At 42.2% G+C, this 15,092-nt stretch overlaps 1 protein-coding gene across 12 annotated transcripts in view; it reads left to right on the top strand.

The window, feature by feature from the left end:
- Positions 1 to 15,092, top strand: part of CIT (citron rho-interacting serine/threonine kinase) — a 156,026-nt gene that overhangs the window by 46,428 nt on the left and 94,506 nt on the right. For all 12 annotated transcript variants that reach the window (XM_033097805.1, XM_033097801.1, XM_033097806.1 and 9 more), the window contains exon 10: positions 13,911 to 14,094. In XM_033097805.1, coding sequence (XP_032953696.1) covers positions 13,911 to 14,094 — 184 coding nt within the window. The remainder of the gene's footprint in view (positions 1 to 13,910; positions 14,095 to 15,092) is intronic.

Here is a 15,092-nt window from a genome sequence, read left to right as displayed (position 1 = left end):
CTCATCCCAGATCATTTAGCAAGTGAGTGAGAGGGTCTGGATTTGGGTTGAAGTTTGCATGATTCTAGAGCCTTTGCTCTTTCTATAATGTCATGAGTGCTTTAGCATAAGTTATTGTGATTTGTAACAATGTTTGTTATGATGACAAATAATAAACTACATCATACTAGAGGGTAATTTAATCTCTGCGTCTATTTAAGCACATTTGGGATTGCAGTGATTTTTGAATTGACAAGATTCATCATGATATTTGAGTATCTACAGCGTGCTCAGTGCCACGTTGGGTGCTGTAGCTCTCTAGGTGAACAAATTTGGATACAGCCCTGCCTTCATGGAGCTTATAGTCTAAGCTGTAGGTCCTTTGCTTATATGGAGCTGTGGTTCTTGTTAAATTGCTGTACCTCAAAAATGATAAAAACTTTAATGCTTAGTAGGTCAGCCTCTGGCTTACTGAACCACAAATGCTTGATTTTAAACAAAATATAGCCTGTGCCCCAGTGACCCTGCCCTATTCTGTCTGCTAATCTGTTACCCTCCCCACACTCAGATCTAGCCTGGGCAAGGACAATGTTGGATCAGTGACTTACTTCAAAAATTGAGATTTATAGTCTTAGGTGAATTGAGAGCACTCGGTTCGTGTTTTCTGTTTATTTAGAACAGAGTTTTTCCACCTCGGCACTCTGAGACTTGGGACCAGATATTTCTTTGTTGTGGGGGCTGTTGTGTGAATGGCAGGATGTTTAGCAGCACCTCTGGCCATCACCTATAGATGCCAGTAGCACAACTCCCCCTGCAGTTGTGACAGCCAAACAATGTCTCCAGATATTGCCCAGTGTCCCTTGCGGGACTCAGTCGCCTCCAGTTGAGAAACACGGATTTAGAAGAATCGACTGGGTTGTTACCAGAAGAGAGAATAGTATAGTATTCGGAATCCCTCAAGACTGCAGCTGCCGACAAGCAGTGGAACCATTGTCTTGCTACTGGCAGTGTGGTCCATGGACAAGGAGCATTGGCCTCACCTGGGAGCCCGTTAGAGATGCAGACACTCAGGCCCCGTCCCAGACCCGCGGAGGCCAAGCTGCATTTTAATAAGGTCCCCAGGAATAAGAGTCCCGTGCATATTAGCCTTCGCGAAGCCCTGAAGGAGGAGAAAATTAGATCTGTCAGCCCTAGAGTTTCTTACTTACCTTGGTGGGGTCTTCCTGGTCCTGTCTGAACTCAGGGTAAGGAGAGAGCGCTTTTTGGCTAAGGACTTCCATTGGTGGATACAACTGCCTAGAAACGCCTGAGGTTAGGCTCTGCTTTAGAGGAATTTAGAAGTCTTTCTCTCAGATGGAGTTTACATCCTCCCTCTCTTTCAAGATGGTGGTTTAAACTTAATCTCCGCCTCCTGATGGCAAGTAGGTGATTGTAAAAAGGCATTTTTATGCCTCTCCACCCCTTATCTGACTGTTGTCCTGTATTTACTTTTAATTAAGGGTGGATTAAGTTTTCATCATGAACCCTCTTTATGTAGGTATTACATTGCTAGGCCATTTATTGAGCACCTACTATGTGCTAAGGGTTCCGCTAAAGTTCTTTAGGCATATTATTGTCCCACGTGCTCCTCCCCAAACCTCTGTGGGACAGATACTATTCTAGGTCCCACATACAGGTGAGGATTCTGAGGCCTGGAGCGATGAAGCCCCGTGGTGAAAGTCGCGGAGCCAGTAGTTGGCAGTGGCAGGAGTCACACTCGGGTCTCCCTGACTCCAAGTTCTCCCAGCTTTTATTGATTTGCAAAGGTAGTACAGTCCATGGTAAAACATGCAAGTGACACAAGGTTACGCAATGAAAAATGTCTCCTTCCCCACCACACGCCTAGTGCCTCTCCTTAAAGTGAAGCACTGCTGCCAATTTCTTGTATAACTTTCCATAATCTTCTCCGCTAATACCTATAAACACCGGTACAGCCTGAACTCTTAACAGCATTGCTATACTGCCTCCCAAGAATTCAGGAGTTTTTATTGTCAGGTTATTTTCCTGCATCATTGAGTAAATGAGGGAGAGGTTTTTGTAAAACACTGCCACGTTTATCCTTTGAATTTGTCACTCCAACTTTGATTTCTAACGAACACTGCTCTCTTCTCAAATGAAAACCCCTTCTGGTTTTAATATGAATATTTCAGTTACTTATTCTAGTGTTCTGCTTTTCAAATAGCATTATCTCAGTGGCTCGTGCAGTGTGTGTGTGTGTGTGTGTGTGTGTGTGTGTGTGTGTGTGTTGTTTTGGGCCTTTTCAAGGCCTGCTTGTTTTGGGGTTTCTGTCATTTGAGCAGGCATCTGGCTGTGTTTTATAAGCTAGTTCGAGGAGGGTGGTAGATGTACCTCTCTGTTAGTCTTGGTTGGCCCCTAAATGTGTCTTGCTATCAGACACCCATCCAATCACTTCAGGGGCAGGAGGAAGTAAGGAAAAGGAGCTGGGGCTATTTGGGGAATTAGCATGAGGAGGGAAGAAAGAGAGGGAATGTTACAGTAGTGATGGCAGAAACGCAACTTCCTGGACCAGGAGCATGTGGGCACCACCTGCTAGCTCTTAGGGTCTTATGGGATGTACAGGTCAAAACACTTGTGTGTCTCTTGGGGGCTGTTTGGGTTTTTAGATAGTAAGTCATTGATAGGGGAGAACAGACTAAAAAAAGCTGAATGCTTATGAATTAGGATTATAGGATTTCCTCCCTCTAGTCTGAATTTGGAAGCTACCTTCAGCGATGTTACACATATGCAATAATTTACTTTATTACAAGATAAATTGAAGCAGCTTATTTTTAGCAATTATTAAAATATTAAAGGGATTAAAAAGAAATAAATGTAGAAATCTGGGTGAAGAGAGTATCAGGGTAAGGAAATAAAGTCAGGCTTAAAGGTAAAAACAAACAAGTTCATTGTCAAGTTGCTAGAGGAGGACAGATTTGGGACTCTCAGTCTCCTAGTGGCCAAAGCGAAAAGGAGAATATGACCAGTCCAAGAGGCTCAGTTCCATGAGAAAAAAATCCGGAACGGTTTGCTCAGAAAAAGACACGATTTTCTGGTTACTGAGTCCTGGTGAATTTCATCATTGGGTTCCTTGACATGTGATCCCTTGTGACATGGTGGATCACGTCCCTCCAATACGTCCCCTGGGGATTTCCCTGTTATTCTTCTTATAGTACCTCTTTGTGTAAGCCCTCAGTGCAGTGCTCAATTCCAGTTTGGAGAATCAATTCTAAATGAGATAAATTAAGGCCTTTCCTGGGAGAAGATGGGAAACAGGAAATAGGTTTGTAGAGAAAGCCTATAAATTGGAGTCCTCAACCCGTAAATTGTCACTTGCCAGAAAACCTTCCGTGACCAAGCGAACACGGAAATGATTTGGCCGAAGATTCAAAATTATATTAAACATCTGGGACTATATTTAGCAGCCAACTTTCTAGTCCGTTCTGTGAAGTTTGGTGATTGCATTTACACTCATTTTCTGAGGATGAAGTTTGGATAGAACTAAAGAGAGTGGTTGGCAGGAGTCAGAAGAGATTAAAACCTAGGACAAAGAGTAGGAGGTCCAGGTGGTTCATGACTGAGGGCTTGGAAATGATTTTCAGTGTCTCTCCAGAAAAAATAAATGTGGCCAACTCTGTTGATCCCTGGTCATAGCAAGGAAAGGATAGCATTCAACTACAGCATTGACACATTGGGGTCTAAGACCCGCCCCCCCTCCTGTCCCTCAAAATTCTGACTAACAAAGGATACACACAAAGAACTGATAGCCAGTTGGGAACCCAAATATCCACTTTATTCTTGGCAAGGCAAGTGCTCAATAACCTTTGATGCAGGGGTCTGTTAAATTCACCTACCCTACCGAAGAGAGAAGAAGGGTGACCTTCCCTCATAGATGGGACCTTGCCACAGTGAGCCTGATGGAAGTAAGGAGGACATGAGCAGCACGTGGCTCAGTGCCTGCCACGGCTGGACATAGGCAAGAAGACAGGAAGTGCTCAGCCTGGTTCTTGCTTTCATGGCACAGTAACCCTGTCTTCCCATAAAACAGCCTGACGAATGTCCAGCTCTGGTGAGTTAGATTAGCTCCTCCTTCCTTGGGGGGAAGAATGAGTAAAAGGGTGAGACTAGATGTGTTTATTCAACACTTCTACCTCATGGTGTGAAGGAGCCTAGCTAGAAGACTTTAGACCAGGAAGGGATAGGGGACCAAATATTCTCCCTCCCCAATGGTCGGAAACAGCTTTATTGAAGAATAATAAACATACAATAAGTACATGTATTTTAAGTGTGCAGTTTACATTTTGCTATATGTATTCACCTGTGAAACCATTACCACACTCAAGATAATAAATATATCCATCACCCCCAAAAGTTCCTTCATGCCCCTATGTGACCCTTCTCTACCACCCCTCCCATCCCTTCTCTTGCCCCCAGGCAATGTCTGATCTGCCTTCTGTCACTCTAGTTTCGTGTGTATTTTCTAAACTTTATATAAATTAAATCATACAATATGTACTTTTTTTGTCTGGCTTCTTTCATTCAACGTAATTCTGAGATTCATCCATGTTGTAGGATGTATCATCGTTAATTTCTTTGTATTGCTGAGTAGTAGTTCATTGTATGGCTATGCCACAATTTGTTTATCCAGCCATCTGCTCATAGACATTTGGGTAGTTTCCAGTTTTGTGCTATTTGAAATACAGCTTCTATGAACATTCACATACGAGTCTCTGGACATATGAATTGACTTTTCTTGGGAAAGTATCGACGAGTGGAATGGCTGGATCATCTGGAAGGTGTATGCTTAACTTTTTAAGAAAGTGTCCAACTTTTTAAAAGTTGTGCTGTTTTACATTCCCGCCATTTTACATTCCCGCATATTTATGTCTCCACATATTGCCAAGACTTCAACTGTTGGATTTAAAGTCACTCATATCTTGGAATATAGCCAGCTGTGGAGGTAGGCTTAATTTTTTTTTAATTAAAAAGTTCTACTCGAAGAAGTTCAGTCAGTGTCTTAACAGAAGATCCCCACATTGTCTCTGCTTCCTCAGTAGAGGATGATAATGGTGGTGGTTTTGAACTTGTTCCTCCAGGCCTTGTAATCTGGAAGGTGGCTCCAAAAGCTAAAATAGATTCTGATTAGATTTTTCTGCATGGCTGTCTAGTAGAGGGGCTTCTCTGGGCCTAAGATGGGACAATATGAGTATCAAAAAGACTGCAGTGGCTTGAAACACATCAAATATATAAAAATTCGTGTGTTTATAATGATAACTGAAAAAGAAATCTCATTGGTCACTCTGACCATTGGTTATTGCTTTCATGGCACAGTAACCCTGTCTTCCCATAAAACAGCCTGACGAATGTCCAGCTCTGGGGGTGCCCCCCCCCCCGCCACATACACTTCCTAACTCATTACTTTGAATGTTGCTAAATAGAGGGCTAGAACCAGGTATTTATCCCGCCTTCCTATTTGAACTATGTGGGTGACCAAATTGCTTGTGTGCTGATAAATTTAGAAGGAGTGCTGCAATTAGAAAATCACCGTTTTGCAGCCATTAATGAAATTATGGCTCTAAAGAGTGAGCATCACTGGCTTCACTATTAAGTGAAGGCTTGGCGGGATCTTTATGATGGAGGCATCAGGCTGATATCATTGGAACCCACGGCTCATTCTTAACATCACAGGAAGGGAGACAAGCAGACATTGTGTGCCCTCTAATATCATGCTATAGTAAACAGATGACACATCCTGTGACATAGTCTAGCCAAAAGAATTGAATATGAATATATGGAAGGCCCTGGATTTAACTGCCAGTTTGTGGAAACCTGGGGGACAGAGAAACATGTTACATGATGTCACAAGGATACAATCACCCAAGTCCAGAATGTGGGAAATTATACAGGGACATGTGATCCAGTGTCTTAAACCAATAAATGGCATTTCAAAAGAAAAGAGGTCAGTGTTATAGATTAGCAGGCATACCAGCCAAATCAGTGTGTGAACGTTGGTTGGATCCTGATTCAAACAAACCAACTGTAAAGAGAGAGTTTTGGGAGAACTGGAGAAAATCGAACACAAAAAACGGTATTAGGTAATGTTAAGGAGTTACTGTTCATTTTGTTGGGTGTGATGACAGTATTGTGATCATTTTTTGTTTTTTTAAAGTCCTCTGAAAGAGGGGGTTCTCACTGGGGGAGGGGGCGTGGTGTGGTGATTTTGCCCTCCCGGGGACATTTGGCAATGTCTGCAGGCATTTTTGGTTGTTGCGTCTTGAAGTGCTGTTGGCATCTAGTGGGGAGAGGTCAGGGATCCTTGTAAAAACCCTACAATACACATGACAGCCTTCTAGAACAAAGCACTCCCCAATTCCAAATGTCAGTGGTGCCACGGTTGAGGAACCCTGTGTGAGAGACATCTCCTGCAGTAATTATAGGTGAAGTGATACCGTGTCTGGGACTTGCTTTTAATAACCAACAAGCATGCAAACGAGATAGGGATGGGGGTGAGATGAAATGAGAATGGCAGTTGCTAGTTGTGGATACTGGGTGATGGGCCTGTGGGAATTCTTTTTTCCTACCTTGGTATTAATACTTCTGTGCATGTGAACATTTTCATAATAAAAAATAAAAAAACGTTTTTAAAAAATGTTGGAGGAAAGGATACTCCAGAGGTAGCAGAGAATGAATCTAGTTTGATGTGTTTGTGGGGGTAGGTAATCTCAAGGCAGAAGGTGCTGGAAGGCAGAGTTGTTAGGGCTGGAGCAAGCCGATCTATGGGATGGAAGCCGAGGGACCAGCTCCTTTGCTATTGTTTAAATAGGTTCCGGGGACCTCCATCTGGACCAAAAACGGGATATATCCAAACCCAACTTTGCAGAGAAAATGCCATCATGCCTAGTTGCAGTTTGCAAAGATTCTGTCTTTTGAGTGTTTTTAGGTGTTTCACAGGTCGCTGAGTACCTAGACTGAAAGGGAGTAGAAAAGCAAAGTAAAGCTAAGATGTTTGAAGTCTGGTTAAAGTGCCATGCAAAATTGAGAGAAAGCATCTCTTAAAGTATAATGCTGTGGGAAAACATAAGTTGTTAACAAAGAACTTGATTTTAAGCAGCCTGGTACCGTGTTTCCCCGAAAATAAGACCTAGCCGGACCATCAGCTCTAATGTGTCTTTTGGAGCAAAAATTAATATAAGACCCTGTCTTATTTTACTATAAGACAGGGTTAATATAATATAATATAATATAATATAATATAATATAATATAATATAATGTAATACCAGGTCTTATATTAAATTTTTGCTCCAAAAGATGCATTAGAGCTGATGGTCCTGCTAGGTCTTATTTTCGGGGAAACACGGTAGGAACAGGGCTGTTGAGAATGGCGAGCTTCACATAGAACACACAACTCCATTGAGATCTCTTATTTGCCACCAGAGAGGAAACATGCTTAACTGCTGGCAGCCAGCCGCTAGCATCCTTGAGATGGATTGATGGAAGCATATTTTAGTGACTTCTTATTCATTTGCTTTGAAAACACCATTGTAAAAATTGATCACCAGCCAAATCAACATTACCCTAATCTTATTTATGACTCTTTTAGGAAACAAAGAGATGGGATAACTTTTAATTGACTTAACTCTATTGGAAACTGGATCTGATTTGTCTTCTTTTTGAATTTCTTATACAATGTGTTATTTGGATGAGTTATATCTGGTCACTTCCTACCTGGAGGGGAGAAAGTAGGGGACTTGTCTGAGGCTCTCAGGAATATAATCTGTTATCATGGGCTAAATTATTTATGTGTATTTAGTAACTAACTCTATTTGCCTATCCCCTAACTTACTCTCTAGGTTCCTTCTGATGAGACCTTTGATATTGGATATCTGGCTCTTCTTTCTATTGTCACCTTTTCTCTAGGAGTTTTTCCCATCCTAAGAGTTGGTCGCTGATATTCCTAAAATGTCTGCTATTGCATCACTTGTCACATTTTGCCACTTCTTTCTATAGCCTTTTTCCTGTAAATCCACATCCTCGCTGTTTCTGTTGTCACTTCCTTAGTATAGAATTTGTCATGTTGACTGCTGTGGTAGACTGGTCCTTTAGAGGTTTCTAGCATTGAACTGTTCCAACCATGCCTACCGAAACAATCGTATCCTTCTCAGGCACTGACACCAACCCAGCACTCTCAAACTATCTCTCTCTCTCTCTCTCTCTCTCTCCCCCTTCTGTCAGTGCAATCCAGGGTTCCCACCTTTCAAGGTTCAGCCAAGATTTCACTTTCACTTACTTCCCAGCTTCATTACCCACAGCCTCTTGGGCTGGTGTTCTGTGGCTTTTCTAAAGTAGCACTCTTCTGCACTCCAGCCCAGGAAAGATCCATTTTAACTAACACTTGAGACTCAATCACCCCCATGACTCTTTCCTGCAGGAACACACACAAAACTCAGTATCCTTATTCTCCATTTGTGTATTCTTTACTTTTCACACCTACATCCTGATCTCAAAATAACATAAATAACCTCTTTACTTATTGTGCACGTCTGTGTTCTTACCATAGATAAATGCGATTACTTACATTGATGCCTCGGATTTTTAAGGAACTGGAAGATAGCTAATATTTTGGTAGTCTTCCTTTTAGATTTGGACATAGCCTCTAATTAATGAGTTTAGTCTTTTTTTTTTTTTTTTAAGGTGTGGGACATCATGGTAGATAGGAGGAAGTTGAAAATGGTTTTGATTTAATATTATCGAATGCCCACTCTGTCCTAGGTACAGTCCTGATTCATTAGCTCATTACACAATATTTATTTATGTGCCTTTGTCCTTATGACACTATATTGGCTGTTATTCATCTTCTACTTCTGCTACACACAACTCAGCACCAATGTAACCCATGGTGATGATTAAAAATCATAGTAATTTTATGAGCTATTTCTAGGCTCAGGTTTATTTTTATTTATTTTTTTAACATGTCAATTCTTCATGACTAAATTGGGTATTCTTACTCTGAGTTTCCTAACATTGGCATATTGCATGAAATAACTTACTAGGTCTAAGAAATTATCCCACATTATTCATTCATTCCTTTAGTAAACTAGATATTAAACATTGAATCAGGACAGCCAGGAACTACTCTCGGTGTTAGGTGTCTAATGTGAACACAACAGTCTTTCCCCTCATGTAGCTTGTGTTCCAGTGGGGAAAGCAGACAATAACTACTATACCAAAATTAGAAAATCTTTTTATGTTTTTAATGTTTGTCCGGCATGCTGAAAAATTAAAGGTAGGAATTGGGTAAATGGAGCTCAATTAAGCATGTTAGAAAACGTAGGGCCAAAAGCACAAATCCATTTGGTTCTCCTTTCCTTGTTTTTTTATTTTTTGAATATTTTTGAAGGCAATAAAATTTTTTCCCCTAAAGCTTCCCATGAATGTCAGGATTTGAAAAGAGAATTTATAGGAGAGAGAGTAACTACAGCTCTTAAAATAGCTCTTTGTTTTTGAAAGCCTTGTTTTGCCATCTATCTTATAACTGGGGGAGGGGAAAGAAAAACCTCTGGGACTTAATTGTATAGCCCCTGCCACTAAGAAGATTGTGCCCTGATGTGACCTTAAGTGAGGCAGATTTATTTTAAAATATATATGGAAAGATTTTTTTCTATTTTTCTTAGTGGCTTTTGCCAATGAAAAATAGATCTTAATATATGGCTTCTTATTTGGCATTAGTGAGTGTGGTGGGTATGTGCCGGGGGTTTGATGATTTCATAATACTGTATCAGAAAATATTAATACAGGCACTCATTAACATATTTTTCAGACAGAACAATCTCCACTTTTAAAGCCACTTCATTTAACTCAAACATCAAGTAACTTCTTCGTGGCTTGTATTATGCTAGGTGCTCTGTCTTTGCAAGAACCATTTTCTAATATATCTGTTTGGTATATATTTATTGTGCACCTACTATGTGCACAATATTTATTGTGTTCCTGGCTATGCTCTGTTGTCAGGTGCAGTGTGTACCTCCATCAACATTGATGCAAATCCAATGATTTCAATGACCAATTAATACTTTTTTTAAAGCAGAAAATACTACAATTTCTGAGGATCAAAAAAGGAATATTTTATATAAAGTATAAGAAAGAGGAGCATTAGCCCCTCCAGATAGATGTGGTCAAATACTTGATGGTCTTTTGACTTGACCAGGATTTGCATAATCCTTTAAAAATGTGGCATCCAGATTTTAACTAGTTCTTTACTCTCTCTGGTGCTCCAATTAGATGTGTGTTGAACCTTCTCATTCCTCGTCTCTTGACCTCTCATGTCTTCTGTCTCTTTATGTGTTGCATTTTATATGTGCATGTTTCCAACTGTATTGTGCTCATGAATTACCTGAAGACCTTGTTAGAATGTGGGTCTGACTCCCTGGCCATGGGGCAGGGCCTGAGATTCTGCACTTCTAACCAACACCCGGGTGATGCTAATGCTGCCAGTCTACAGATTACACTTTGAGAAGCCCGGTTCTATGTGATTTCTTCAGATCGAACTCCTAGTTCACTAATTTTCTCTTCACCTGTGTCTAATCTTCTGTTTAACACATCCAGCAAATTTTTAACTTTAAATTTAATAACAGTACTTTCCATTTTTAAAAGTTCTATTTGGGTCCTTTCAAATGTGCTTAGTCCCTTTTTAGAGTATCTTTTTTTTAATTAGAATTTCTATTCATTTACGTTGATAATAAATTAAAATTTATTTTATGGTCCAGTGTAGGTTATTCTTTTATCTGCAGTTTTTGAAGGGCTAATTTTCCCATTTCTTGTATCTGCTGATGCTCCTTCATGGTAGTTTGGGTGGTCTTTTTTTCCTTGTTATGTGTAGTTGTTGGTTTTTATTTTTTTTGTGTGAATTCATTTCTAGTAGGGAGTGTGTGTGTGTGTGTGTGTGTGTGTGTGAGTGAGAGAGAGAGAGAGAGAGAGAGAGAGACAGTTCTATGTGTTCTGGCTTGTGAAAATACCCCTGTAAGTTCTCCACTTGTGTCTGCCAGTACCCTGAGAGCTCAGTGATTCTGGACCAGTATTGATGTTAATTTCTTGCCTTGTAGTTCCCACACCATGCAGGATACTGTGAAGGCAGATACCCTACCTGGGATTACAATTTTAATAGCTGCCTTATTTCTTTCCCCCACAAGGGCCCTAGCCAAGGGTGAGTATCCTCGTCACTTTCCGGTGGGTTCAGAATTTCCAGTTCCCCCAGTTCTCTTTGGCTTGAAGTTGTGGCTCTCTTCCCAGCCCAGATGTGGCCCTTAGGAGCCCTTGAGTTTCCCGTTGTACTCAACTAACTACCTGCCTGGAAATTTACATCCTTAGCTTTTAATCTGTCCTGTAAATATCTAAGCTGTTACCAGCCGGTGTATTTCATGTTGACTTCTCTTTCCTTTTATTGAAGATTATGTGACCCTTTTTCTAATCTTGACCACATGGGCTATAGCTTTGAGCGTGATGGAATTTTGAAGAGGAATCTTATTTTATAATATGGAATTTCTAAATCATAATTATTTCACAGAGGGTGGCTCCTACCCCTATATTAATCATACTCCTCACTCAGAAATGAAATTCTATTCCAGTCTCCTGATAATAGATTAGTATATATTGGAAAGGAAATTCAACTTCTGTTAGGAATTAAATGGTACAGTATGAGTAACAAACATTCACATGAATGTGTCTATGTTTTGTATAGGAAAAAAGAATATTTTGTGTAGATTCTGCTGTATCTTACTGGACTTCAATAATTGCAGGATCGATCTGCTATATAAACATGTATCTCACATGAGCAATAATAGTAATAGCAGGTAATCTTTATGGAGTGTTTACTGTATGCTAAGAACTACGCTAAACACTTTATATGGACTTTTTCACTTAAATCTTCCAACAGTCCCTTGAAGAAGTTATTTCTATATTGAAACTGAGGCTCAGAGAGGTTAAGTGACTTTCCCAAAAGCACAGAGCTGGTAAGTGGTGGAGCTGGGATTTGAACTCACTCAGTCAGATTCCAAAGTATGTGCCATTAACTACAATGCTCCCATATTATTATCGTGTTGTTCAAATCTCTCATTATATATTTCCTCAGTCTTTATCTGAGTTTTCTTATTTGGGGATGGAAAACTTCTCTTTTTGATCCTTAAAAAAGGCAATTTTCATTAAAAAAAAACACTTTTTTTTTTTTTTTTGCTTTAAAAAGGCTTTGGGTAATTGAAATGAGATTGGATTTGCGCTGTGTTGATGGAAGTACACATGGGATAGGCTGAAGCATTCAGTGTAATTTTTCTTTCCATCAGTTCAATTTTAAAGTATTAAGCAAGTAGATTCCACTACTAACAGGGAAGGTTTAAGTTCTCTTGAGCTCTTGGAGGTGTTAAATAATTTTATAGCAGTGCACATTTTACTTTTTCCATCTCCAACCTCATCTCAATGCACCTGAAGCTCTGACAAGACTGTTTTGTACTTCCTGGGAGCAGCCAGACCCCCTGCTTGTGGCATCATCTCCTCCCTCCTCCACATCTTTTCACCATTCCATTTACTTCCGGGCGCCGCTTCAGAGGTTGTTGTCGTTGGGGAACTCTGGAAACAGGCAGATTCTTTTGAGTGTAAGCAGAAGGCAGACTGCTGCTCAGGTCTGGCACACAGCTTTGTCCAGAAAACAAGGAGTTAAAAAAAGAAGTCTGGACTGCGAAGGGTTGTGACAACTGTCCTAGGGGGCGCTCTAGCGAACTCCGGCAGTGACTCATGCTGCTCTGCCACTCGGATCAGCATTGGCCCCTGTCACGCAGGCGGCCAGGTGGGGTTACAGCCAGAGCACGCATTCACGGAGTGGGGAGCATGAAGCCTGCACTGCGGGGGATGTGATGCCCAGCTAGCCACCTCGGCCGGCCGGCGGGGCTGCCACAGACTGCCACAGACGCTTCAGCCCGCAGCCATGGTAACGCTTCTGGCCGGCTACACCCCCGGGAGCCCACCACAAAGGGCAGCCTGCTGGTGACTGATGGATGAGTGTCTACCTCCCTGACTGAGAGAGTTTAGTAGGTCTGCAGGAAGTGGAGAAGATCATACGATGCTCCTCCCCAGGAGTCATGCCTTAACGAGGTAGGACGCAGATGTCCATCGGTGCGTGCACACCCTCAGCGCGCAGGAGAGCTGTAAATCATGGGGAAGAACTTTATTCGCCTGGTGTTTCATTATGCTGATTAAACTGCGGTGGATTCAGGGGCCATGCTTCAGCTGGGGAGGAGGGATAATGAACTAAAAAAAAAAGTGGTTCATAAGAGCTCTGAGTATATTCATCCGGATATGAATGAGCTCGACTGCAGTGCTATCCTAATGTGAACTGTTACATACCTCTCCAGCCCTCTTTCCGGCTCCTTCCTCTCGTTCTGGTTAATCCACAAGGTGTAGAAATTCCATCTCATTTCAGTGATGAGCACTAAATATTAATAATTTAGATCTGTCTTGAAGAGGAAGTAAATAGGGTTAGGTCACCTGGCAAGCTGGCACCATTCAGCATGCCTTCTCTGTAGAAGAAGCTTTCTGGAAATACCAGGAATGAGCGGCTTGCTCAAATGAGTTCTCCAAGTGCTTTTGTTCCACCAAGTGACCTGTTTGAGTTTATCCTTCAGTTTATCCCAGTAGGGAAGGCAGCCTGTCTGCCGGTGGGTGGCCATGTTGGCAGAGAAGGGGTTAATCTCTTGTTGCTGTAAGAGCCGATGCTGTGTGAGCGAGATTGAAAGCAGGCGCTGCAGTGCCATTGCAAACGCTGAAGGAGTAAGATGATTTTCTCCGCAACAGTGTTGAATCCGCCTGAATTTTTCTCTCCCCCCCTCCTTCTTGTTTTTCTTTAACCAGCTCCTCCCCCCTTCGTTCCCACCCTCAAGTCTGATGATGACACCTCCAATTTTGATGAACCAGAGAAGAATTCGTGGGTTTCATCCTCTCCGTGCCAGCTGAACCCCTCAGGTTTCTCCGGCGAAGAACTGCCGTTTGTGGGGTTTTCGTACAGCAAGGCACTGGGGATTCTTGGTAGATCTGAGTAAGTGAGAATTTGACTTTTTAAGGGACCTGCCTTGATGCAAGGTGTACAGAGCTCAAAGGGGGTTGGGTGGGGGGTGTGCGGTGGAGGGAAGCTGGTCGTCAGCCTGCGTTTGGAAAGCAGTTGACCTGTTTGGGCTTTGGTGGGCGGACTGTTAATATTCTCATTTGGCCGTGTTTAAGGTACCTACCTCTTCCTGTCCGCATCATCGTAATTGTCAATTGGGTACTTTGGGTTAGTTTTTCAGTCTTTGCTCTTCTTTAGAGGGGAGGAGGTAGGGGGAGATATCTGGCGGTACAGATCCTCACTGGAAGGAGAACTGTGCAGGGTTTAGAGGAGCTGTCCGTCTATTTATCTGTCCACCTGTGTATCCATCTCGCTCTCAGGTGGGTGGGTGGAGGTTGCTATCTTGGCTCTCTTGAAAGAATCCTAAAAGCCGTGTCTCAAGGTTTCCCGATAGATTTAGCTGAGCTGCAAGTGGCTATACCAGAGCGCCAATAGAGAGATGGTGCCCAGCTCCCTCCGCTCGAAGTCTGCTGCAAGATCAGGGTTCTGGCAGCTGAGCCTCTGAGCTGGCAGAGCACTGGCGGCCAGAGAAAGCCCCGTTACCGTGAGCCACCGGGAGGGAGTGTGATGTCGCCGAGTCATGGATTCCCAGAAACGGGGCTTCACAGGGGAAAAAAACCCAAAACAAACCAGGAGACAAGAAAATGGAAGTAGAAATATCACTGTAAACCTCTCGACATGATAGGTCTTTCTCCGTTCTTGAAAAAGCTAATGAAACAACGCGTTAGCGTGGCACTTGGGTCTGGAGGGTCCTGCCTTCCAGCCTCTTGCAATGTCTCTAATATGCAGTAGCCTCTGGATGTAGGAGCTCAGTGTCTTGCTTCATTCTGATATTCCGATGACATTCTGCGTTCAGAGTTGTGAGTTCCCCCGGCAGGTCTTGGACCGGCTGTGTTATTCCCCCGACGCCCGGCTCCCTCACTTGGAGGCTC

Source organism: Rhinolophus ferrumequinum, chromosome 25 (assembly GCF_004115265.2).
Source record: "Rhinolophus ferrumequinum isolate MPI-CBG mRhiFer1 chromosome 25, mRhiFer1_v1.p, whole genome shotgun sequence".
NCBI classification, from domain to species: Eukaryota; Metazoa; Chordata; class Mammalia; order Chiroptera; family Rhinolophidae; genus Rhinolophus; species Rhinolophus ferrumequinum.
Note: the sequence above shows the minus strand (reverse complement) of the source record. Positions and strands in the feature narration are given on the sequence as shown.